The following is a 23,506-nucleotide window of genomic DNA, read 5'->3' as shown; positions in this document are numbered from 1 at the left end:
TTTCTCTCCAACTTGCGGATAGGTCGGTAAGGTACCCAATTGGTCTTGTGGAGGATGTCCCGCTCAAGGTGGGGAAACTTGCATTCCCATGTGATTTCTATGTAATGGACATTCCCGAGGACTCAAATATTCCCATCATATTGGGGCGCCCTTGCCTTGCTACGGGGGGGTGCCATGATTGATGTGAAGAATGGAAAGCTTTCTCTACAAGTGGGTGAAGATAAGGTTGAATTCTCCTTGAACAAGGCTATGAAAGAACCTTCGGAAGAGAAGTCTTGTTATATGATTGATGTGGTAGAAGAATGGGTTGATATGAAGAAATTTGATGAAGACAAGGGTTTGCAAGGGTTCCTTGAGGGCAAGGTAAAATATTGCAAGGAGCACCGGGAGTATGCTTTAGCTATGGAAGCAACAATTGAAGAAGACCCGGATAAAGAATTTGAAAGCTTGAGAGGAGATGGTAAAAAGGAGGAGAGATCTACGCCTCCTCAAGTGGAGTTGAAACCTCTTCCCTCTACTCTTAAACATGCTTTCCTTGGCCCTAATGTTGACAAAGAGACTAAGGAAAAGCCTGAAGAAGAAATGAACCGAAAATGGCAAGAAGTTCAAGATGCCATGAGTAAGTTGCATAATTTGATGATGAAGACTAAGGGTTCGTGTGATGTTGATTCTTGTGTTGAAGTTGGAAGGTTGGTGGGATCTCGGGATATTGATCCCGGTTGAATGAAGTCTTTGAATGAAGAGGTTTGGTGGAGTCACTTAAGAACCACCGCAATGTACATATTCTCTTTCTCTTTAATTAAGTTTTTACCGCATTTTGCATTTAGTAACATGATTAGAAAAGAAGCTAATCTAAATTAGCTCTCTTTGCATTCATATAGTGTAGCTTGCATCGTATTTCAATATTGCATATAGGTTAGATCATGCATTGCATACTTATTTGAAAACCACTAAAAATTTGAAAAATCAAAAATCACCAAAAACATGTATTTCATTTCCGAATTTCCTCCACACATTTATTTCCATTGGAAATACGTAAATAAATAAGTGTGGGGAGGAAATTCCATCATTTTAAAAATACAAAAACATGTTATTTACTTTCAAATATTAAAAAAATTCCAAAAACATGTTCTTTAATTTCGAAAAATTCAAAAACCACCAAAAATATGTTGTTTATTTTTCCTATTCTCTCCCTATACTTTGTTCCATTGAGGACAATGTAAATTTCAAGTGTGGGGAGGGAAATATCCACTTTGTGAATATTGTCTATATTTGTTCATATCATTATATACTTGTAAATTTAAGAAAAAAGCAAGAAAATGCCTAAAAATTGAAAAATTTCTGAAAAATACAAAAATATTGCATTGTATATATATGTTTGGCTAACCTTTGGCATGGACATCGACCATTTGAGGCAAAAAGGAGCTAGAAGTCGCTTGGTAAACTCGTTCTAATCTCTTACTCCTTTACTATTCTTTCTTCTTGGTATCTTGGAGATTTTGAAGGAGAACGGGAATTTTTGTTGCCTTGGGTGTCTCCTTGGGAGACCGTTTGGATTTGTTGGTGTTGATGTGCTGCTAGGATTAGCCAACTTTTTGCACGTTTCATTTCATGTTTGTTTAAATTTCCGCATGCATTTGTTCACATGTAAATATTTGTTGCATTTCTTTCTTTGTGCATTGAGTTTGTAAATAAATTTTTAAGGATGAACATGGTCAAGGGAAGGGAACCAAGTACCCCCATGATGAGCTTATGTGCCCAATTGTGCCTTTCCCCTCCTCGTGACTCGCACCCGTGGCCTCTTAGTTAGCCGAGGGAGGAGGGCTTGACCAATGAGCTTGGACCGATCTTGTGAGACCTAGGGCCGTAGACTAGACATTTGGCTCGACTTAGCCACTCAAAGGTAAGGGTAGAGCCTCCTAAGGTGGGTACATTCATACCCCGCCCTCATCTAGGTTTGAGAGTAGGCCTACTCGCGAGGCGTGTCACATCACTACGCATAAGTGTGTCGCATCGTCCTTAGACCATGAAATTGCATTACATTTTTGTGCACATAATATGAAGCAAAAATCAGTTTTTATGAACCTCACAATAGCCAAATAGCCATGTTTTATCCCCTACATCGTTTCCCTTTTTGATTCACCCCCTTTGAGCTTAGCCTTTTCATTTGGCAAACCCACTTAAAATAGCTACATTCCCATAACCACCCTTCCTTAATCAAGAATTGGTCGGTTTTGTAGTTGTGTTGTAGGAGGTGATTTGGGTCGTGATGGTCGATGGCTTGCACGTCCACTTGGGTCGAATTTCGATGTGAAATTGGTTTTGTATATAAAATAAGAGGTTGTAAATTGTAATGAAAAAGCAAAATAGAAAAGTGAAAATGTCGTGAAAAATCAAAAATAGTAAGTCAAGGTGTGTATATTTGTCATAAAGAAAAGAAAAAGGCAAGCAACACCCCTCCTCATCATTAAATGGGGTAGAAAAAGTCGTTGCTAAATAAAAGGGCAAATTGATGTTTTTCCAATGATGAGTCGGGTTTACACATTTTTTGCATGGCTTGGAAAATCGAGCCGTTGTTACGGTGTAGACGTTACCATTTGTTGAAATAAAAGGAGTTTTATCAAATTTTTCCTACTTGAGTTGGGTTTATGCAATTTTTGCATAGTTTTGGTCATCATTGCTATGTTAGGGCATAGACGTGTCTCATGTGTTGCAATAAGAAATGGGATGTGATGTGTCGATAATTCTTGATTTGAGCTCCACATGCCCAAACGGTGCTTGCACCAATCCCGTTTCGACCTTCTCCTTAGCCCCGTTGTAACCCATGCTTCATGTTTTGTGCATTTTACCATTGTTTGCATTTCATTGGACATAGGACGGTTTTACACATTAGATTGCGGGCACGTTTTCGCTTGTTGAGTTAGTTGAGTGATTTTGATTACATTTTTGTCACAAAAATCACCTTGTTCTTTCATTGAGTGACGAGTGAAAACCGTGAGGATGTCGTTGCCTTGGTCCCCTTAGTCATGGGTCCTTCGGTTGAATCTTGTGTCGGTTTTGTAATTCTCGGCGGACTTGCCCTTTCTCCCCTTTCCCCGCTCTCGAATTTGTTTCTTGAGCATTGGTCACACAAGGGTTGCTTTTGTCACATTTAGGGGGTTGGCACCTCAATTGGCACTTCTGAGACGGTGCTCCCGACCAAGACCGTGTTTAGTTATTTGAAAAATTCGGCCACTTAGATGAGGAAAGTGGATCATTTTGTTAGATGCATTCTACTTGTTGATTACGTGCTTTCATGATGAATGTGTCGAAAGTTTTGTAGCAAGACCCAACTTGCCTTGCAATGGGGCACTCTCCCCTCATGGGTGCCAAATTGCGAGTTGAAGGGGCGTTGAGTGCGCTAATACTCGATCGGCTTAGGTAGTAGTTTAGTTGAGTGATGCTTATATTGTGCATCCACTCTCCATATCTATCATAATAATGCTTTGTACATTGGTTTTGGGACTTACTCGGGGACGAGTAAGGATTAAGTGTGGGGAGGTTTGATATACGATTAATTTACTCCTATTTTCCCTCTTTCTTTAATGCATACCGACTCGTATCGAGTCGGTTTCGGGTGTTTTTCCTTGCATTTTGTGCCCAATCCCCGTACTTGTTACTTTGTGTATCCTTTTGTAGGAGACGATCCAAGTATAGAGGAATTGGGGCAAGAAAGGCACCCCATTGCCTTTACATGAAGAAGAGGTGAAGAAATGCTGAACATTATGTTCTGCCGGCAGACCGGCAGCCGGTCTGGCCACCGGCAGAGCATACCCCAAAGAATTGCCAAAGATTTTGAAGAAAAGCTGAGTGCTGTGTTTTGCCGGCAGGCCGGCAGCCGGCCCACCGGTATAACACAGCAAGAAAAATTAATTGAAGATTTTGAGGAAAAACAAGCTTGACCTCGCTGCCGGTGGGAGCACCGGCAGCCGGTCAACCGACATTACGCACCCCAAAGAAGAAGAAGAAGTCCTGAAGAAGGTGTTTTGCCGGCAGGCCGGCAGCCGGCCCACCGGCAAAACACAAATGCCAGATATTTTAATTCCTTGCGCGGTTTTGCCGGTAGGAGCACCGGCAGCCGGTGCACCGGCAAAACGCAGCAGCAGCGAGATTTGGGCTTTTCTCTCTTTTCTTCCTCTTTTCTTCCTAATATTGTACAAGGCTATAAATACCCCCTCTTAAATCCCTTTTGCACACAACCCTAGATCCAGAATATTTCCCCTTACAAGTTTAAAACTTTGTTAATCTTTCCTTAATTAGGGAAGTTCTTAAATTAATTAGTAGTTGAATTTGGGTTTGTAAGAAGATTGAAGGTTCTCCTTCTCTATTATTTCTATCCAAATTCCTCTTTTGCATTCGAGTTGGTATTAATTCTCTCCCTATTTGTATTTGTTTACATTTTGTTCTTCTTTCATGTTTGTTTAATTGTTTATGTTAAAATTGTTGTTGTTGTTTGTTTGTTGTTGTTGTTTTCATTATTGTTCATCTTTTCATTGTTTCTCTTTTCTTTGATTCTCTTTCATTTGTTCATACTTGGATAGTTGTCCTCAAAGACTTAATCTTTGAGTTGATTTGGTTAAAGATTGTGTCTTTTAGTTAATCAACCTTGTTATTAGATTAAATCATCTTTCTTTACAACTATTGTTGGATTGTTGCATGTTTAGTAGTAAAATCCATCTTCCCACCATGTTTGTGACCAAAGTTTCCATCTTTATTGTTTATTTTGCAATTAGGACCATGATTAGTGAGTAGTCTTCCACTAGGGCTCGGTTTGACCCAACATGAGTAATTTCACTAATTGAATTTCATAAAGGCTAATTATTTGGGGAAATTGGTGAGGGTAGTTTAGGGGATTGACATGGTTTATGGGTTGACTTTTGGGTAGTGTTGACTTACGACCCTTGACCACCAACGAGAGTTGGTTAGGTTGTGATTTGGATACCCGAGATTTGACCCTATTGTTAACCTTGGTTGAGACCGAAAGGGAGAACCGGGGTAGGACACCTTTAATCTAGCGTTTGAAATCGACCCTCGATAGAGGGAGTGGGATGACCCGGGAATTGATGGGGCTTAATGACCTTAGCAAATATTGGACTACCTTGGGAAAATGCATGTTTTTGGGGTAGTCGGGTATTGAGTTAGGGATTCCGACCTTCGAACCCGAGAGGGGGGTTGGTGGGTAGTACTAGTGTCCTATTTCGAACCCGAGAGGGGGGCCTTAGGCGAATTAGAGTCGTCACCTCCTCACCTAACTACCCTTGTGATTAGCCTAGATATTTGATTGTGTGGAATTACGAATTGTTTGGGAAGAACCGAGTCTTAGGTTTTTAATCTATTTGATTTACGACCTTTCATTCTATCTTGCTCTTTCTCCTATTTCTTATTTAATTTGTTTTACCTTGTTGTTGGTAGTTCTAGCATAACCTTCTCCCTTATTGTCGACTTAGCTAAACTATAGGATTAGAACAATTAGTAGTCTTTTCAACTCCTTGTGGGATCGACCCTTAATAGTGTACAACGATAAAATCGTGCACTTGCGAGGTATAGCTTGATACCATCAAGTTTTTGGCGCCGTTGCCGGGGAGTTCGGCTAGATATTAATTGTTTTCGTTCTTGTTTAGACTAAGTCTTTTGTTACGAATCCCTATATTAAGTGTGTAGGACTGTTTGCATGGTTAGGAGAGCTCGTAGAGGTCATCCAATTCGCCCGATTGACCACGAGATCGAAGCAACCGCGAGAAGACTAAATTCACTCCGTAGAAGAGGGCTTATAGAAACACCGATTCCTCAAGAAAATTCAGTAATTGAGAACCTTCGAGAAGAACCACGGGTCTTTGAAACTTACGAAAATCCTTTTGCAACACCGGAAACGGAAGTAACAATGGCCGCGGTTCCTATGAGAGATAACTTGGCTCCGAAAAAGGTGGTGAATCCGAGTATTGTCAAGCCACCTATTCAAGCCAACAATTTTGATGTGAAAGCCACCTTGCTTCAACTTGTTCAAGGGAACCAATTCGGAGGGGGAGCCACCGAAAACCCCAACGAGCATCTCAACGAGTTCTTGGATAGTTGTGACATGTTCAAGGCCAATGGAGTGACGGAGGATGCCGTACGCCTTAAGCTTTTCCCTTACTCTTTGAGGGGAAGTGCCAAGGAATGGCTTAAAAGTTGTGAACCCGACTCTCTTCGGACTTGGGACGATGTCTCTAAGGCTTTCCTAAACAAGTATTTCCCACCCCAACGAACCGCAAGAATCAAGAGTGAGCTCCAAGGCTCCACCCAACAAGAAGATGAGACCCTTTATGAAGCATGGGAGAGGTACAAGGGCCTCCAAAGGCTATGTCCTCACCACGGTATTGGGGATGATGAGCTCATCAACAATTTCTATGAAGGGTTAAACAATGAGATGAAGATGAACCTTGATTCCGGCTCGGGGAAGGGAGCATTGGATAAGATAGATCACAAGACAAAATGAAAGAGCTTATTGAAGAAATGTCTTCTCGTACCTTTCATTGGAACAATGATAGGCACAAGAGGAAAGGGAAGTCAACGGTCGAATCGGCCAACAATGTGGAAGTGAAAGAGATGATAGAAGAGCTTAAACAACAAGTTGCCTTGATGAGCTCAAGCAAAACATCTAGCAATTCTTCTATGAGGAACCAAGTCTATAGTTGTGAGCTTTGTGGAGACCAAGGACACCCACCCAATGAGTGTCCTTTGGTGGTTGGAGATGGCAATTGTATGGAGCAAGTGAACGGGATATGGAAGTCTAGTCCGGCCAAGCAAGCATTCAACAACAACGAATATCACCCCGGAATGAGAGCCCACCCGAACTTCTCCTATGGCTCTCAAAATGTCCAAAACCCAACATTCCTACAAAAGTCACAACAACCAAACTTTCAAGCTCAAAAACAGAACACAACCTTCAATCAAGGTCCACCGGGTTTCCAAGGAAGAACCTTCCAACCAAGACAACAATTTCAACCACTTAACCCACCAAACACCCAACCTTTCCAACAAAATTTCCAACCATTCCAACAACCCACCCAACCAAAGTCAAACATGGAACTCATGATGGAACAAATGATGACATCTCAAACGCAATTCATCAACCATACCACTCAAAAACAAGAGGAGACAACCACATCCATCAACCAACTTAGGACCCAAATGCAAGCTTCTCAACGGATGACGGACAACCAAATCTCCCAATTGGCTACCCAAATGAGCCAACTACAAGCCTCCTAAGGGAAATTCCGGGTAAAAAACCGAGGAAAATCCCAAAACCATGAATGATATCCACTTGAGGAGTGGTCGAGATTTGGAGGACCGGGAATTTGTCAAGAAGACGAAGAGTAGTAGACCGGGTGATGTCGTTGAACCTCAAATTGTGGTTGAACCTCCTAAGGTAATTGTAGAAAAGGAGGGAGAAGATGAACTTGTGGAAGTTGTTGTGGAAACTCCAAGAGTGATTGATGAACCAACAAGGGTGGTTGAAGAGCCTCCCCAACAAGTTGTAAGAACTTATGTGCCACCAATTCCTTTTCCACAAAGGTTGGCAAGAGCCAAACTTGAACAAAAGTATGGAAAGTTCATGGACATGATAAAGGGTATCAACATTACCATGCCTTTCATTGATGCCGTAAAGGAGATTCCAAGCTACGGAAAGTTCTTGAAGGAGCTAATCTCAAACAAAAACTCCTTGAGCCCGACAACTACGGTGAACTTAACCAAGGAGTGTAGTGCAATTCTTATGAATGAGGCTCCTCAAAAGCTTGAAGACCCGGGGAGTTTTTCCATACCTTGTAAGATTGAGACCGTGCATATTGAGAGAGCCTTGTGTGATTTGGGGGCAAGCATTAGTCTTATACCTCTCAAAATTTTCAAGAAATTGAAGGGTTATGAGCTTTCACCAACAAGGGTTTCTCTCCAACTTGCGGATAGGTCGGTAAGGTACCCAATTGGTCTTGTGGAGGATGTCCCGCTCAAGGTGGGGAAACTTGCATTCCCATGTGATTTCTATGTAATGGACATTCCCGAGGACTCAAATATTCCCATCATATTGGGGCGCCCTTGCCTTGCTACGGGGGGTGCCATGATTGATGTGAAGAATGGAAAGCTTTCTCTACAAGTGGGTGAAGATAAGGTTGAATTCTCCTTGAACAAGGCTATGAAAGAACCTTCGGAAGAGAAGTCTTGTTATATGATTGATGTGGTAGAAGAATGGGTTGATATGAAGAAATTTGATGAAGACAAGGGTTTGCAAGGGTTCCTTGAGGGCAAGGTAAAATATTGCAAGGAGCACCGGGAGTATGCTTTAGCTATGGAAGCAACAATTGAAGAAGACCCGGATAAAGAATTTGAAAGCTTGAGAGGAGATGGTAAAAAGGAGGAGAGATCTACGCCTCCTCAAGTGGAGTTGAAACCTCTTCCCTCTACTCTTAAACATGCTTTCCTTGGCCCTAATGTTGACAAAGAGACTAAGGAAAAGCCTGAAGAAGAAATGAACCGAAAATGGCAAGAAGTTCAAGATGCCATGAGTAAGTTGCATAATTTGATGATGAAGACTAAGGGTTCGTGTGATGTTGATTCTTGTGTTGAAGTTGGAAGGTTGGTGGGATCTCGGGATATTGATCCCGGTTGAATGAAGTCTTTGAATGAAGAGGTTTGGTGGAGTCACTTAAGAACCACCGCAATGTACATATTCTCTTTCTCTTTAATTAAGTTTTTACCGCATTTTGCATTTAGTAACATGATTAGAAAAGAAGCTAATCTAAATTAGCTCTCTTTGCATTCATATAGTGTAGCTTGCATCGTATTTCAATATTGCATATAGGTTAGATCATGCATTGCATACTTATTTGAAAACCACTAAAAATTTGAAAAATCAAAAATCACCAAAAACATGTATTTCATTTCCGAATTTCCTCCACACATTTATTTCCATTGGAAATACGTAAATAAATAAGTGTGGGGAGGAAATTCCATCATTTTAAAAATACAAAAACATGTTATTTACTTTCAAATATTAAAAAAATTCCAAAAACATGTTCTTTAATTTCGAAAAATTCAAAAACCACCAAAAATATGTTGTTTATTTTTCCTATTCTCTCCCTATACTTTGTTCCATTGAGGACAATGTAAATTTCAAGTGTGGGGAGGGAAATATCCACTTTGTGAATATTGTCTATATTTGTTCATATCATTATATACTTGTAAATTTAAGAAAAAAGCAAGAAAATGCCTAAAAATTGAAAAATTTCTGAAAAATACAAAAATATTGCATTGTATATATATGTTTGGCTAACCTTTGGCATGGACATCGACCATTTGAGGCAAAAAGGAGCTAGAAGTCGCTTGGTAAACTCGTTCTAATCTCTTACTCCTTTACTATTCTTTCTTCTTGGTATCTTGGAGATTTTGAAGGAGAACGGGAATTTTTTGTTGCCTTGGGTGTCTCCTTGGGAGACCGTTTGGATTTGTTGGTGTTGATGTGCTGCTAGGATTAGCCAACTTTTTGCACGTTTCATTTCATGTTTGTTTAAATTTCCGCATGCATTTGTTCACATGTAAATATTTGTTGCATTTCTTTCTTTGTGCATTGAGTTTGTAAATAAATTTTTAAGGATGAACATGGTCAAGGGAAGGGAACCAAGTACCCCCATGATGAGCTTATGTGCCCAATTGTGCCTTTCCCCTCCTCGTGACTCGCACCCGTGGCCTCTTAGTTAGCCGAGGGAGGAGGGCTTGACCAATGAGCTTGGACCGATCTTGTGAGACCTAGGGCCGTAGACTAGACATTTGGCTCGACTTAGCCACTCAAAGGTAAGGGTAGAGCCTCCTAAGGTGGGTACATTCATACCCCGCCCTCATCTAGGTTTGAGAGTAGGCCTACTCGCGAGGCGTGTCACATCACTACGCATAAGTGTGTCGCATCGTCCTTAGACCATGAAATTGCATTACATTTTTGTGCACATAATATGAAGCAAAAATCAGTTTTTATGAACCTCACAATAGCCAAATAGCCATGTTTTCTCCCCTACATCGTTTCCCTTTTTGATTCACCCCTTTGAGCTTAGCCTTTTCATTTGGCAAACCCACTTAAAATAGCTACATTCCCATAACCACCCTTCCTTAATCAAGAATTGGTCGGTTTTTGTAGTTGTGTTGTAGGAGGTGATTTGGGTCGTGATGGTCGATGGCTTGCACGTCCACTTGGGTCGAATTTCGATGTGAAATTGGTTTTGTATATAAAATAAGAGGTTGTAAATTGTAATGAAAAAGCAAAATAGAAAAGTGAAAATGTCGTGAAAAATCAAAAATAGTAAGTCAAGGTGTGTATATTTGTCATAAAGAAAAGAAAAAGGCAAGCAACACCCCTCCTCATCATTAAATGGGGTAGAAAAAGTCGTTGCTAAATAAAAGGGCAAATTGATGTTTTTCCAATGATGAGTCGGGTTTACACATTTTTTGCATGGCTTGGAAAATCGAGCCGTTGTTACGGTGTAGACGTTACCATTTGTTGAAATAAAAGGAGTTTTATCAAATTTTTCCTACTTGAGTTGGGTTTATGCAATTTTTGCATAGTTTTGGTCATCATTGCTATGTTAGGGCATAGACGTGTCTCATGTGTTGCAATAAGAAATGGGATGTGATGTGTCGATAATTCTTGATTTGAGCTCCACATGCCCAAACGGTGCTTGCACCAATCCCGTTTCGACCTTCTCCTTAGCCCCGTTGTAACCCATGCTTCATGTTTTGTGCATTTTACCATTGTTTGCATTTCATTGGACATAGGACGGTTTTACACATTAGATTGCGGGCACGTTTTCGCTTGTTGAGTTAGTTGAGTGATTTTGATTACATTTTTGTCACAAAAATCACCTTGTTCTTTCATTGAGTGACGAGTGAAAACCGTGAGGATGTCGTTGCCTTGGTCCCCTTAGTCATGGGTCCTTCGGTTGAATCTTGTGTCGGTTTTGTAATTCTCGGCGGACTTGCCCTTTCTCCCCTTTCCCCGCTCTCGAATTTGTTTCTTGAGCATTGGTCACACAAGGGTTGCTTTTGTCACATTTAGGGGGTTGGCACCTCAATTGGCACTTCTGAGACGGTGCTCCCGACCAAGACCGTGTTTAGTTATTTGAAAAATTCGGCCACTTAGATGAGGAAAGTGGATCATTTTGTTAGATGCATTCTACTTGTTGATTACGTGCTTTCATGATGAATGTGTCGAAAGTTTTGTAGCAAGACCCAACTTGCCTTGCAATGGGGCACTCTCCCCTCATGGGTGCCAAATTGCGAGTTGAAGGGGCGTTGAGTGCGCTAATACTCGATCGGCTTAGGTAGTAGTTTAGTTGAGTGATGCTTATATTGTGCATCCACTCTCCATATCTATCATAATAATGCTTTGTACATTGGTTTTGGGACTTACTCGGGGACGAGTAAGGATTAAGTGTGGGGAGGTTTGATATACGATTAATTTACTCCTATTTTCCCTCTTTCTTTTATGCATACCGACTCGTATCGAGTCGGTTTCGGGTGTTTTTCCTTGCATTTTGTGCCCAATCCCCGTACTTGTTACTTTGTGTATCCTTTTGTAGGAGACGATCCAAGTATAGAGGAATTGGGGCAAGAAAGGCACCCCATTGCCTTTACATGAAGAAGAGGTGAAGAAATGCTGAACATTATGTTCTGCCGGCAGACCGGCAGCCGGTCTGGCCACCGGCAGAGCATACCCCAAAGAATTGCCAAAGATTTTGAAGAAAAGCTGAGTGCTGTGTTTTGCCGGCAGGCCGGCAGCCGGCCCACCGGTATAACACAGCAAGAAAAATTAATTGAAGATTTTGAGGAAAAACAAGCTTGACCTCGCTGCCGGTGGGAGCACCGGCAGCCGGTCAACCGACATTACGCACCCCAAAGAAGAAGAAGAAGTCCTGAAGAAGGTGTTTTGCCGGCAGGCTGGCAGCCGGCCCACCGGCAAAACACAAATGCCAGATATTTTAATTCCTTGCGCGGTTTTGCCGGTAGGAGCACCGGCAGCCGGTGCACCGGCAACCGGTGCACCGGCAGCCGGTGCACCGGCAAAACGCAGCAGCAGCGAGATTTGGGCTTTTCTCTCTTTTCTTCCTCTTTTCTTCCTAATCTTGTACAAGCCTATAAATACCCCCTCTTAAAACCCTTTTGCACACAACCCTAGATCCAGAATATTTCCCCTTACAAGTTTAAAACTTTGTTAATCTTTCCTTAATTAGGGAAGTTCTTAAATTAATTAGTAGTTGAATTTGGGTTTGTAAGAAGATTGAAGGTTCTCCTTCTCTATTATTTCTATCCAAATTCCTCTTTTGCATTCGAGTTGGTATTAATTCTCTCCCTATTTGTATTTGTTTACATTTTGTTCTTCTTTCATGTTTGTTTAATTGTTTATGTTAAAATTGTTGTTGTTGTTTGTTTGTTGTTGTTGTTTTCATTATTGTTCATCTTTTCATTGTTTCTCTTTTCTTTGATTCTCTTTCATTTGTTCATACTTGGATAGTTGTCCTCAAAGACTTAATCTTTGAGTTGATTTGGTTAAAGATTGTGTCTTTTAGTTAATCAACCTTGTTATTAGATTAAATCATCTTTCTTTACAACTATTGTTGAATTGTTGCATGTTTAGTAGTAAAATCCATCTTCCCACCATGTTTGTGACCAAAGTTTCCATCTTTATTGTTTATTTTGCAATTAGGACCATGATTAGTGAGTAGTCTTCCACTAGGGCTCGGTTTGACCCAACATGAGTAATTTCACTAATTGAATTTCATAAAGGCTAATTATTTGGGGAAATTGGTGAGGGTAGTTTAGGGGATTGACATGGTTTATGGGTTGACTTTTGGGTAGTGTTGACTTACGACCCTTGACCACCAACAAGAGTTGGTTAGGTTGTGATTTGGATACCCGAGATTTGACCCTATTGTTAACCTTGGTTGAGACCGAAAGGGAGAACCGGGGTAGGACACCTCTAATCTAGCGTTTGAAATCGACCCTCGATAGAGGGAGTGGGATGACCCGGGAATTGATGGGGCTTAATGACCTTAGCAAATATTGGACTACCTTGGGAAAATGCATGTTTTTGGGGTAGTCGGGTATTGAGTTAGGGATTCCGACCTTCGAACCCGAGAGGGGGGTTGGTGGGTAGTACTAGTGTCCTATTTCGAACCCGAGAGGGGGGTCTTAGGCGAATTAGAGTCGTCACCTCCTCACCTAACTACCCTTGTGATTAGCCTAGATATTTGATTGTGTGGAATTACGAATTGTTTGGGAAGAACCGAGTCTTAGGTTTTTAATCTATTTGATTTACGACCTTTCATTCTATCTTGCTCTTTCTCCTATTTCTTATTTAGTTTGTTTTACCTTGTTGTTGGTAGTTCTAGCATAACCTTCTCCCTTATTGTCGACTTAGCTAAACTATAGGATTAGAACAATTAGTAGTCTTTTCAACTCCTTGTGGGATCGACCCTTAATAGTGTACAACGATAAAATCGTGCACTTGCGAGGTATAGCTTGATACCATCAAGTTTTTGGCGCCGTTGCCGGGGAGTTCGGCTAGATATTAATTGTTTTCGTTCTTGTTTAGACTAAGTCTTTTGTTACTAATCCCTATATTAAGTGTGTAGGACTGTTTGCATGGTTAGGAGAGCTCGTAGAGGTCATCCAATTCGCCCGATTGACCAATTTGGCGACTACCCAATCAGTCGCCATTTTTGGCATTTGGCGACTGATTTTTCAATCGCCAAATTTGGCGACCGACTTTATTCGCCAAAGCTAGAAAATGCGACTAAGGTCCGCGACTGACGTTTGGCGACTGATTTCAGTCGCCAAATTCATTTTGGCGAATGATTTCAGTCGCCAAAATCAGTCGCCTGTTTTAATTCTTTTTGTAGTATATTACACATTTTAGTTTGAAGCAACACCATACTCCAACAATAGTTGTGATTATCAATACAATTTCCATTAACATCCAATCTTTTACACAGCCTACATGGACTTTAGTTTATATCGTGTGTTGATTTTGTGTATACTGATCGAAATATAAGCCTGATTACTTTCTGGTGCACACATAGGGAATGGATATTGCTACTGGAACAAATGATCATTCAGCAAGCGTTGTTCCTGTTGGATTCCGGAGCCAGCTTGATAAATGACCCGGGTATTATATTCGTTACTCACATATTCTATTTAGATACTACTCCTTACGTTATTTATTAGAAATTGAGAGGGAGGAATTCATAAAACGATTGTCGTATTTCGTGTTTCTAACTATTACAATTACGATGTATATATATATATATAGTATTATTGAAGATCTCGTAATATCGGTAACCGAATATATTATAAGCTAGAAAATCACAACATTATTCTCTACAATATATTTGAATATATCGTATTCCCTAATTATGATATGTAGTAGATATCTTAATATATGGACACATATCTCTAACATTATTTTTTTATTGTTAGCCGAAATCATGGAAGTTTTCGTAGTTGGAATGATATGAAATGGGTTTTTGGCTTTGTAAAAGCAAGGGCATCTTGACTTTTGTCTCAGAATGTTCAAAGAAAAAATAAAAGAACTTTTTTCTTGCATATACCAAGTCGATGCTTTATTTTCCGTTAATGTGCCTCTACTTATATACCAAGTCGATGCTTTATTTACTAGTTGGTTACTTGCGTTGTCAGTTGTCACTGAGCGATGTTGAGATCTTAAGTTCAGAGGATCCGTGTTTAAGTACGCGTTTTTTTATTTTATTTGTTTTTTGCTCATTTTTGGTGTGTAAAATCAAAATTGTTCAAGTTTTGGCATAATAATTTTGGACATTCCACAGGACACACGAAACAATTTTAATATCAAATCGGTCATTGTAGTGTGTACACAAAATGTTTTTCGAGTTAAATATAAAACAGTTAACGTAGCTTTTGATGATAATCTCTGATGGTTAATTTGCTCGTTCTGATTCAATCTAAATTTTAAATCTTAATCTGTAAAATAATATGGAATATTAACTTCTGTCTCCCCTAAAAAATTACTTTACTATGGTCATTGTGACTTGTGACGCTTCCTCGGGATAACTTGGACTAAAAATACAAGCGGCGGTATTTAGCAAACCTTTATCTTAACCTATAATAAAAGTGGCATTGTTAAGAAAAGTTGCGTCGGAACGGAAGGTGAGAAAACGTGTGTACTGGGTCCGTTATCTCTATAAAGCAGTGGAAACAAGAGCGCAATATGCAGGAAACTACTTGGTATATTCCATGGAACTTTTCATACACAAATTCTCATTTATGACGGATATATTCCATCACAAGTTTGTGACAGGTCAAATAAAACCCACATTTGAAGATAAAGATAAATTATTTGTGACTTCCGGCACTTTGATTTTTGTCTTATCCACCCATGTGGGTAATATTTGGCTCGTCACAAACAGGGGCGAGGCCACTATGTGTTGTGGTGTAGCAGCCGCTACACCGAAAGCGAAAATTTCGGTTAGAATTTCGTGATTTGCTACACCAATAATTATCGCTTTCACACTAATTATCTATACACTTTACCTTGAGTATATATTTTGCTACACCGAAATTAAAATTCTGGACTCGCCACTGATCACAAAGGAGACTTATTATCATACTTTTTGTTTATTGTTATATAAGTATTTTGTTATGCGCGTATTTGTGAGTTAGACTCTATGTTTTTCGTCTGTAAGGAGCTGAATTGAACTCAATGGAGCTGAATAATAGTTAATTTATGAAGAGACAGTGGCGTAGCCAGAAAATTCGATCAACGGGATCTTAACGTAAATTTAATAGCCACCCATAAAATAAAGGGGACTTACGTAGTAAAAAAATCAACAAACTAATTAGAGCAAGCATGAATACTCCTGATGAGTCTAACAATCAACAAACTAATGCACTCATTTCTGTTCCACCTCCGGCCTCACAGTCGTTAGTTACGACAAATCATCCAACTGATATTGGAAGCTACTATGGTGGCCGCGCCTACCCATATCGTCCTCAACAAGGTAATTAATCTACCAGTTTACTATCAATTTGCTAGTGTACCAGTATCGACCATAACTTTTCCAACAAGTTCATAAAGTGACCTTTAATCGTAAAATGATTTACGCAGGGAGGACAGAAGGAGGTGCAGCATGGGTATTTAATATCGGAAACAACATAAACATAAAAGGGAAACAAAGAGTCGGGAGTATCATAGTTGGGAACACTTGTAATGGAGCTTCTTTGCCCACTATTTTCCCTCAAAATGGCCGATTCATTTTCAATGCTGGAGGTAATACTAATGAGGGTGACTTGCAAGAAGTTGGCAGTATCGAGTTTGGCAATGCCCGTGGTTACTGAGAAGACAGCAAATAATTAAGCTAGTAAACAAATTAGAACGGATGAGTTTAGTGGTTCATATATATGTTATGTTGTGAATTGGTCGGGAAGCAGCTTCTCTTTGTTAATTACGCTGCAGACGATTGTAAGACTTTATGTTCGACTGTGGTCGAGTTGCGTTACTGAACTCGACCTCTGTTGTTCAAATTTCAAAACATTTGCTAAATGAAATGGTACTCTTAAAAACATTTTATGAGATAGCTAAAACCATATAGATGTTTAAAATCTCACACAACACAAACAAACACGGAAATTGAAACCGACGGCAAACTCGTAAACATCATAAAACAAACACGATCAAATTTTGAACTTGGGCAGTTTCTCCTATGGAGATCTTCGACGGTTGATTTTAACAGAACCAATCGTCTGATTTCCACCTTCATTTGAATTATGTCCGGCTCGAACCCCATCATTTTCAATGGCATCAATATTGATTTCACCAACATTTTGAGCACCACCCTGATTCCTGTTGTTCCCTATGTCATCACCTACGGCATTATTGTTGGCAGCCGGTTCCAAACCTGCATTCAAGTTTTAGCATTATTCAATTTCACGATTTACAGAGAAAAATCTTCTAGGTTTTTGTTGAGATGGTTCATCTATCATGGTATCAGAGCCAGTGTGACCGAAGGTCACGGGTTCGAATCCTGACAACCTCAAAACCCCTCAAAAACTCTGGAAGTGGAATACCAGCACACGGTATGGGGGAGCCGGTGCACAACCAAACACTCTTAAAGCCCAATGGGCATTTGAGTGAGGGAACGTATGTAATAGGAACAATTATAATAGTTGGGTCTCAACCATCACCTTAAGGTTTTGGTTGAGATGGTTCATCTATCATGATTGAGGTCCAACTATTATAATCAATATAAATATATATTTGAGGCTTTTTTCGAGCGACGTGGTAGTCTCCAACTTTTTTAAAACACTTAATTAAATTTTAAAATTAATTACTTACAATTTTTCTATTAGAATTAGGAAAAATTAATCATGTACAATTTTCCTATTAGAATTAGAAAATTATTTTTTAATATTTGTGCACTTATTATTTTAAAATTACTTTTTTCAACTTTTCTATTAGAATTAGAAGATTATTTCTTAATATTCCGGTTTATTTATATATATGAAAAATTCGATATACTATAGAAAAAAAACTTAGATATATACATAATCTCCAATTTTATACGCATTATTCAATATGATAATTCACAACATAAAATTTCTGTAAGCTCAATTTTTTTTAAACACTTAAAATTAAATTAAAAATTAACATAAAGAATAATATAAAAATAATGTTTAATAAAAATTAACTTATATATAAAATAATATTCAAATAGTGTTTAATACTGTAATTATCTAAACATCATATTTTAAATATTATATCAATAACTTAATAATAGTTTCAAGTCTTTGTAATTAATCTAAGTGACTTAATTTTGTTTATTACTAACTACTATCGAGAATGCAAATGAATTCCATAGAAATTCTATCATTCTAAAAAATTTGTTAAACGACCTGATTGCTTCCTATGAGAAGCTGAAATTGATCATTATACGATCCATTCATTGTATATTTTATGATTATGAGAGCAAGCATGCCCATTTTATTTCATCATAATAATTTCTCGACCCTCGCTGAAATTTTGCTATAATTGCGTATTTGCCTAAATCATTCTAACATCTAGATTTGCACAAATTTCTTGGGATGTCTAACCTCCACTACACAAGTAGTAATATACTCTGTATTAAACAATAGTTTTTCTAAGGTAGTTTGCTTCAAAGGTACACGATAAGTTAGCTTAGAAAAAAAAACGTTTGGCATTCCTGACGTCCCATCATTTATTTATCCTTTTAATTTCTATGAGGAATATATTAATCAATGTAAAACAAAATTATTGGGACGGAGATAGACCTCGCAAACGAGCTAATCGGATTAGGTTCGGGTCGGAACAAATCAGGTTTTCAAGAATTTGGTTCGAAATGGGTCGGGTTGGATAAGTGGTGGAGTTAGGGGGGCTAGCAGGGGCGAGGGCGGTCGAAAATTTCATTATTATAGTTAAAATTTTCCAACTTTTTTCGAGTTTACCTTAAACCATTACCCATTCGCCTCCTACTGAGATTTTTCGCCCCCGTTGGGGTTAATATCTAGCTCCGCCACTGGGTCGGGTTGTTTCAGGTTCAAGTCATTTTCGGATAGGTTATTATCACACTATTTAGAGATAGCAGTCAGTTCCAACAATAAATATTATAACCCCTGTTTTTTTTCCTCATATTCATTAGTCACCATGCTTATATTGACCTAATAATAAAAATTAAGTTATTTTACTAAATATTTTATTACTAAATGATTAATATGTAAATAAAAATCATCTAAAAGAAGGAGTGCACGCACATAAAAAAAAAAAATTTGGCGAAAGATCGGTGTCGCTAATGGAAATAGAATGATTTTCAACTCTAAAATCAAATTCACACAAAGATAACATAGCGATACGTAATATATATATAAAAAGAAAACATAATCAATCAAAAACTTTGGTTAAACCAATACTCCCTCCAATCCAATCCAAACTGCCCACTTGCTTTTGGGTGGTCTTCGAGGCGACACTTTGACCGCGTTTTTCTTCCTTTGTATATAATTTTTTTTTTTTTTTGCAAAAAATATAATTTATGAAAGATATTTTCATAATACAACTAAATATGTAAATTTTATCGTTCAAAGTTTTATATTTTTCTGTGGATTAACGGTCAAACTTCAAAGTTTGACCTCCAAAAAGCAAGTGGGTAGTTTGGATTGGATTGGAGAGAGTATTATTTATTAGTAAAATTTGCACAAATAGTTACACAACACAAGTAAAGTACTATGTATCTTCTCGGTAGTATAGTATAGGAAAATAATATTATAGGCCTTATCATATATCTCATATTAGTTCATCTTCGACTCTTCTTTGTAATAAAGACATGAAACAAGTAAAAAATAACGTAAATAGATACAGAATATAATGCTTTTGATGAGATCCCTCAAAACAATCATATAGTTTGAAAAAGAATAAATAAAAGTAAGACATATATAGGTTAATTATCATCTTTATCATCTTTTCACATACCGCACATTAATATGTTTTAATTATTATTTTATTACCCTGCAAAAACCAAATGAGGTCTTTACCTCAAGTTGTTGCCTTTTTATTACTGTGAATTAATTTCTTCTAATTTGACAAAATTTCATTAGGTTTCGATTCAAATTGGGCCTTCATGACCACTTGGACGGATTTTTCTCTCTCCCGTTTGTGGATAAATGTTTTCTTAATTACGTTTCTTTATATGTTGACATGCGTTTATGTGTTCAAACTGTAAAGCCAATTGGATTTTTTTTTCGGTTTGATCAAAAAGAAAAAGATCTTAAAAATATTATCAATAGACATTTTCAAGGAAATTTTACCATAAACAATTTCAAGTTTACACTACATTTTCATAAATATTCCAAGTTTTAACAACCCGCGCGATTGCATGGGACATAAGGTCAACTTGAATGGTAAGTAATACACTCAAAAGGGGCCTCTAAATGATCTCGGGCAATCCAACCAATACACACCAAAAGAGCAGACGACTACATTCATTTTGTGCCATGGGGAATCAGGAGGGGCGTAATAGTTTGGGTTAACAGGTGTTTGAGGTCAGGTTTTAAGAGTGTTGGCAATAGACCAAGAAGAGCAAAGAAAATGAATAGAAGAAAGTCATCATGGGGTCCAAGGGGTTTAACACTGAGTTAACCAAAACCACCAAATGATTAAGAAGAAAAGATCAGAGTAAATCAAGACGAGTTGAAGTGATTAAGGTTTTAAAAGAGTCTAAGATGAAGGTCAAATTAAAGGAGTAGAAGGTAAGCGGGAGCTGACAAAATGAGGGACAGACCCACACAATGTGGATGATGCTCTTATTATAATGATGGTGGCACAAGCTAAAGAAGGCGAAATAGGCAAACCTCGAGAGGAGAGACTAACGTTATGTGGGAGTATACCCCCACCAAGCAAGCTACAAGAAAAGAAAATTACGATGCTTGGTACATGTGGAACACAATCATTTAAGGTTGGCCATGAAAAGAAGGGTAAGGTGAGGGTAAGAGCACTCTTTAGAATAAGAGAAGCTTAAGGAGAAACTTTTAAAATAGCACTGAGAGTTGATATAACAGTCACAATAGGGTTAAAAAGAAATCGAGTGACAAGAATATTTTGATGATGAAAAAAGAGCACATTAAAATCATTGTCAGAAACATTTCAAGAGACATTGACAATAATAAAGATATGAACACATGGTTGAGTTGGGGAGGATAGGTCCAAAAAGAAGGGATCTAAGAGGCTTAAGGGTATAACGGATGACTGTATCTATATTAGTTGTTTATCATACTTTAAATTCAAAGATTAAAAGAGAAGAGGCGTGTACATGTTGTATGTAACACATGCAATGTTAAACGAATTAAAATACAAATGGATTCTCATATTTTTTTTTTGTTTTATCAATTAAACCTCTCCAAACTACTATCTAAGGGAAATATATGTGTTATCCAGTAAGTGTCAATTAGTTTAGCATTAACTACTATCTAAGCAATTTTATTGTTAATCAAATATGTTAGCATTAAAATTGATCTATAGTCCCCTTTACACAATACAGTTCCTTAAGCATTTTACATTTATTTAGACAATTATTTTAGAATCCGTGCAACGTACGGGCATCACACTAGTTGTTCCTATTATTGATGATAGTGATAAATGATACCATAGCGAATGTTCAATGCCCGCCTTACTACCTACTACTCTACTAGTTAAATGAGACAAAGGATCAACACTACTCTTAGTCCTAGTAAAAATCCTAGTACTTGAATATACGATCATTGATGATAAGGTACAGTCATCTGATGATCTAGTCCTGCTAATACTGACCTAGTACTTGTCAATATTAGCGGGACTAGATCACCATCAGATGATTGAGCCTTATTATCAAGTGATCGTATATTTAATTACTAGCTCCAAACTTCAATTCCAACCTAACTTAACTTAAACCGATCAAACATTGGATAATGACTATTTAAAACTACATGTACAAAACTGATTTGATCTAAAATTGACCCAAACCACCCGAATAAAACCACATGACCTAATGTAGACGGAGAACTATTATAACTTTGAGAAAGACCCAATCCATGACCATTGACTTAGACTTGCAACTGTCAACTATCCACCTTAAATTAAATGTTTACGTCCAAAATGACTAGAAATAATATAACCAAAACACATTTTTGCCGAATCTGATCCAACAGACCAAAATTGAATCATCCATTTCCGAACTCTTTTACATATACGGTGAGCAAATTATAATGTAACTCAAAAAAAAAAAAAAAACTCATAAATACTACTAGGGTTATTTCATAACAATAATCCATCCTATTGGTGGTCTGCAATAATCACTTCATCCTATCAATAATCACAATTAAATCCAACCTAAGCACCATATCTTCTAATAACGAACCAGCTGATATTTTTTTAGAAGGTATGGTGCTTAGGTTGGATTTAATTGGGATTATTAATAGGATGGAGTGATTATTGCATACCACCAATAGGATGGATTATTGTTACGAAATAACCCATACTACATATATAATATAAGCTTAATTATATTGAGTCAGTTGCCAAAATATTATACGAATAATATAACTCATAAACTTTCTTAAAATCATAAATAATACATATAAATTAAGTTAAATTTGAGTAGATTGTAAATATATACCTTTAGATGTATAATCCCTTTTCCCCTCCCAACTTGTAGAAACAGTTTTGATCCGCTATATACCTACGAGGCTACGAACCTATCTAATAATGCTACTCATGAAAAAACCTAATGTTACAAGACCTAATTACATTTAGAGTACTCTTATATTAATATTCCCTCCAAGTGATATGTATCTTCCCCTTTCTCTAATATATGTGAGGAGTATTTTATTGAAAGAGGAAGATTGATAAAACTTGGAGGGAGTATGAAACTATTTCGATGTAACTAGTGTTTAGTAGTAGTACACTACCAATACCTACTTTATAGTTATATTATGTGATCAATTGAGAGAAAATGGAAGAATATGAAGAGAAAAAATAGAGAAGATTATAAGAACTCGCCCTTTTACTATACAAAACCATTATTTTAGTACATTATCCATACCTAAATATAACAATATTTTTTAAATTCGAGAAATTTTAAGAAAATAGTCATAAACAACACTACATATAAATTCGGTTATAGTTGAGTCGATTATCAGTAAATTTACAATATAACTCAAAAACTTTAATCACTAAAAATCGAATCGCTTACCTTGTGTGCGGTACAAGCGCATAAGGCCCCTTAAGCCTGTCAATGCCCACGGCATGAAACTGATAAACTGTTGAAATCGACCTCCAGCTCCAGGCTTGTTATCTGACGGATCATTCATTTTTTTTTAAAAACTTTTGTGTATTTTGTGCTTTTTACTTACTACGTTCCTTATATAATAGAACTAAGAAACACTCGCGGTTTGACTTGGTCTTGAATTTTACGGTCTACGCACTATATTTTTTAATCTAAGATAAAGTTAGTGTACGTAGGTGGTGGTAGGTAGTTGTTTCTTAGAAATTAACAAGCAATTTAAATACTAATAATCTAAGATAAAGTTAGCGGATGAAGAAAAAAAAAAAAAAAACTCAATATATTTTCTCAATTCTCAACTACTCTACATTACCAACTTAATATTAAGTCTATCACTTTACGTTTCACAAGCTGCTAAATTATAATTACATAATGTTAACTAGTTTAGTTGGTCATGTTATAACAAGTATAATTAGGTTAGTTTTTTTTCTTTATAATTGGTTTAATTTGTTAGATTAATTTGTAGTTAGTTGGATTAATTTGTGGTTAGTTTGTTAGATTCATTTGTACTTTGTAGGTTAGATTAATTTGTAGTTAGATTTTAGTTTAATTTGTGTTTGAATTAAAAGGGAATGATTAAGGGGGTTTGTGTT

The 23,506-nt window shown here is 37.6% G+C and overlaps 1 protein-coding gene and 1 non-coding gene across 2 annotated transcripts; both read right to left on the bottom strand.

Moving 5' to 3' along the window:
• Positions 1–6,289: 6,289 nt before the first annotated feature.
• On the bottom strand, positions 6,290–6,396 carry LOC141603308 (small nucleolar RNA R71). Its single transcript, XR_012525193.1, has one exon. It is a non-coding gene; the product is annotated as a small nucleolar RNA R71 (small nucleolar RNA).
• A 10,395-nt stretch (positions 6,397–16,791) lies between these two features.
• Positions 16,792–23,087, bottom strand: LOC141602494 (uncharacterized). The gene is made up of 2 exons (XM_074422751.1): positions 22,824–23,087; positions 16,792–16,988 (listed from the first exon to the last, which is right to left on the bottom strand). Exons 1-2 carry the CDS (start codon positions 22,939–22,941, stop codon positions 16,792–16,794), a joined length of 315 nt encoding a protein of 104 aa, XP_074278852.1. The 5' UTR covers positions 22,942–23,087.
• Between the last annotated feature and the right edge of the window lie 419 nt (positions 23,088–23,506).

Source organism: Silene latifolia, chromosome 9 (assembly GCF_048544455.1).
Source record: "Silene latifolia isolate original U9 population chromosome 9, ASM4854445v1, whole genome shotgun sequence".
Classification (NCBI taxonomy): Eukaryota; Viridiplantae; Streptophyta; class Magnoliopsida; order Caryophyllales; family Caryophyllaceae; genus Silene; species Silene latifolia.
Note: the sequence above shows the minus strand (reverse complement) of the source record. Positions and strands in the feature narration are given on the sequence as shown.

Excerpts from the sequence above, each read along its gene's own strand:
- LOC141602494 (XM_074422751.1), bottom strand. The coding sequence starts at position 22,941 with ATGAATGATCCGTCAGATAACAAGCCTGGAGCTGGAGGTCGATTTCAA. Across the intron at positions 16,989-22,823 it reads GCGCTTGTACCGCACACAAG|GTTTGGAACCGGCTGCCAAC; the intron begins GTAAGCGATTCG and ends ACTTGAATGCAG.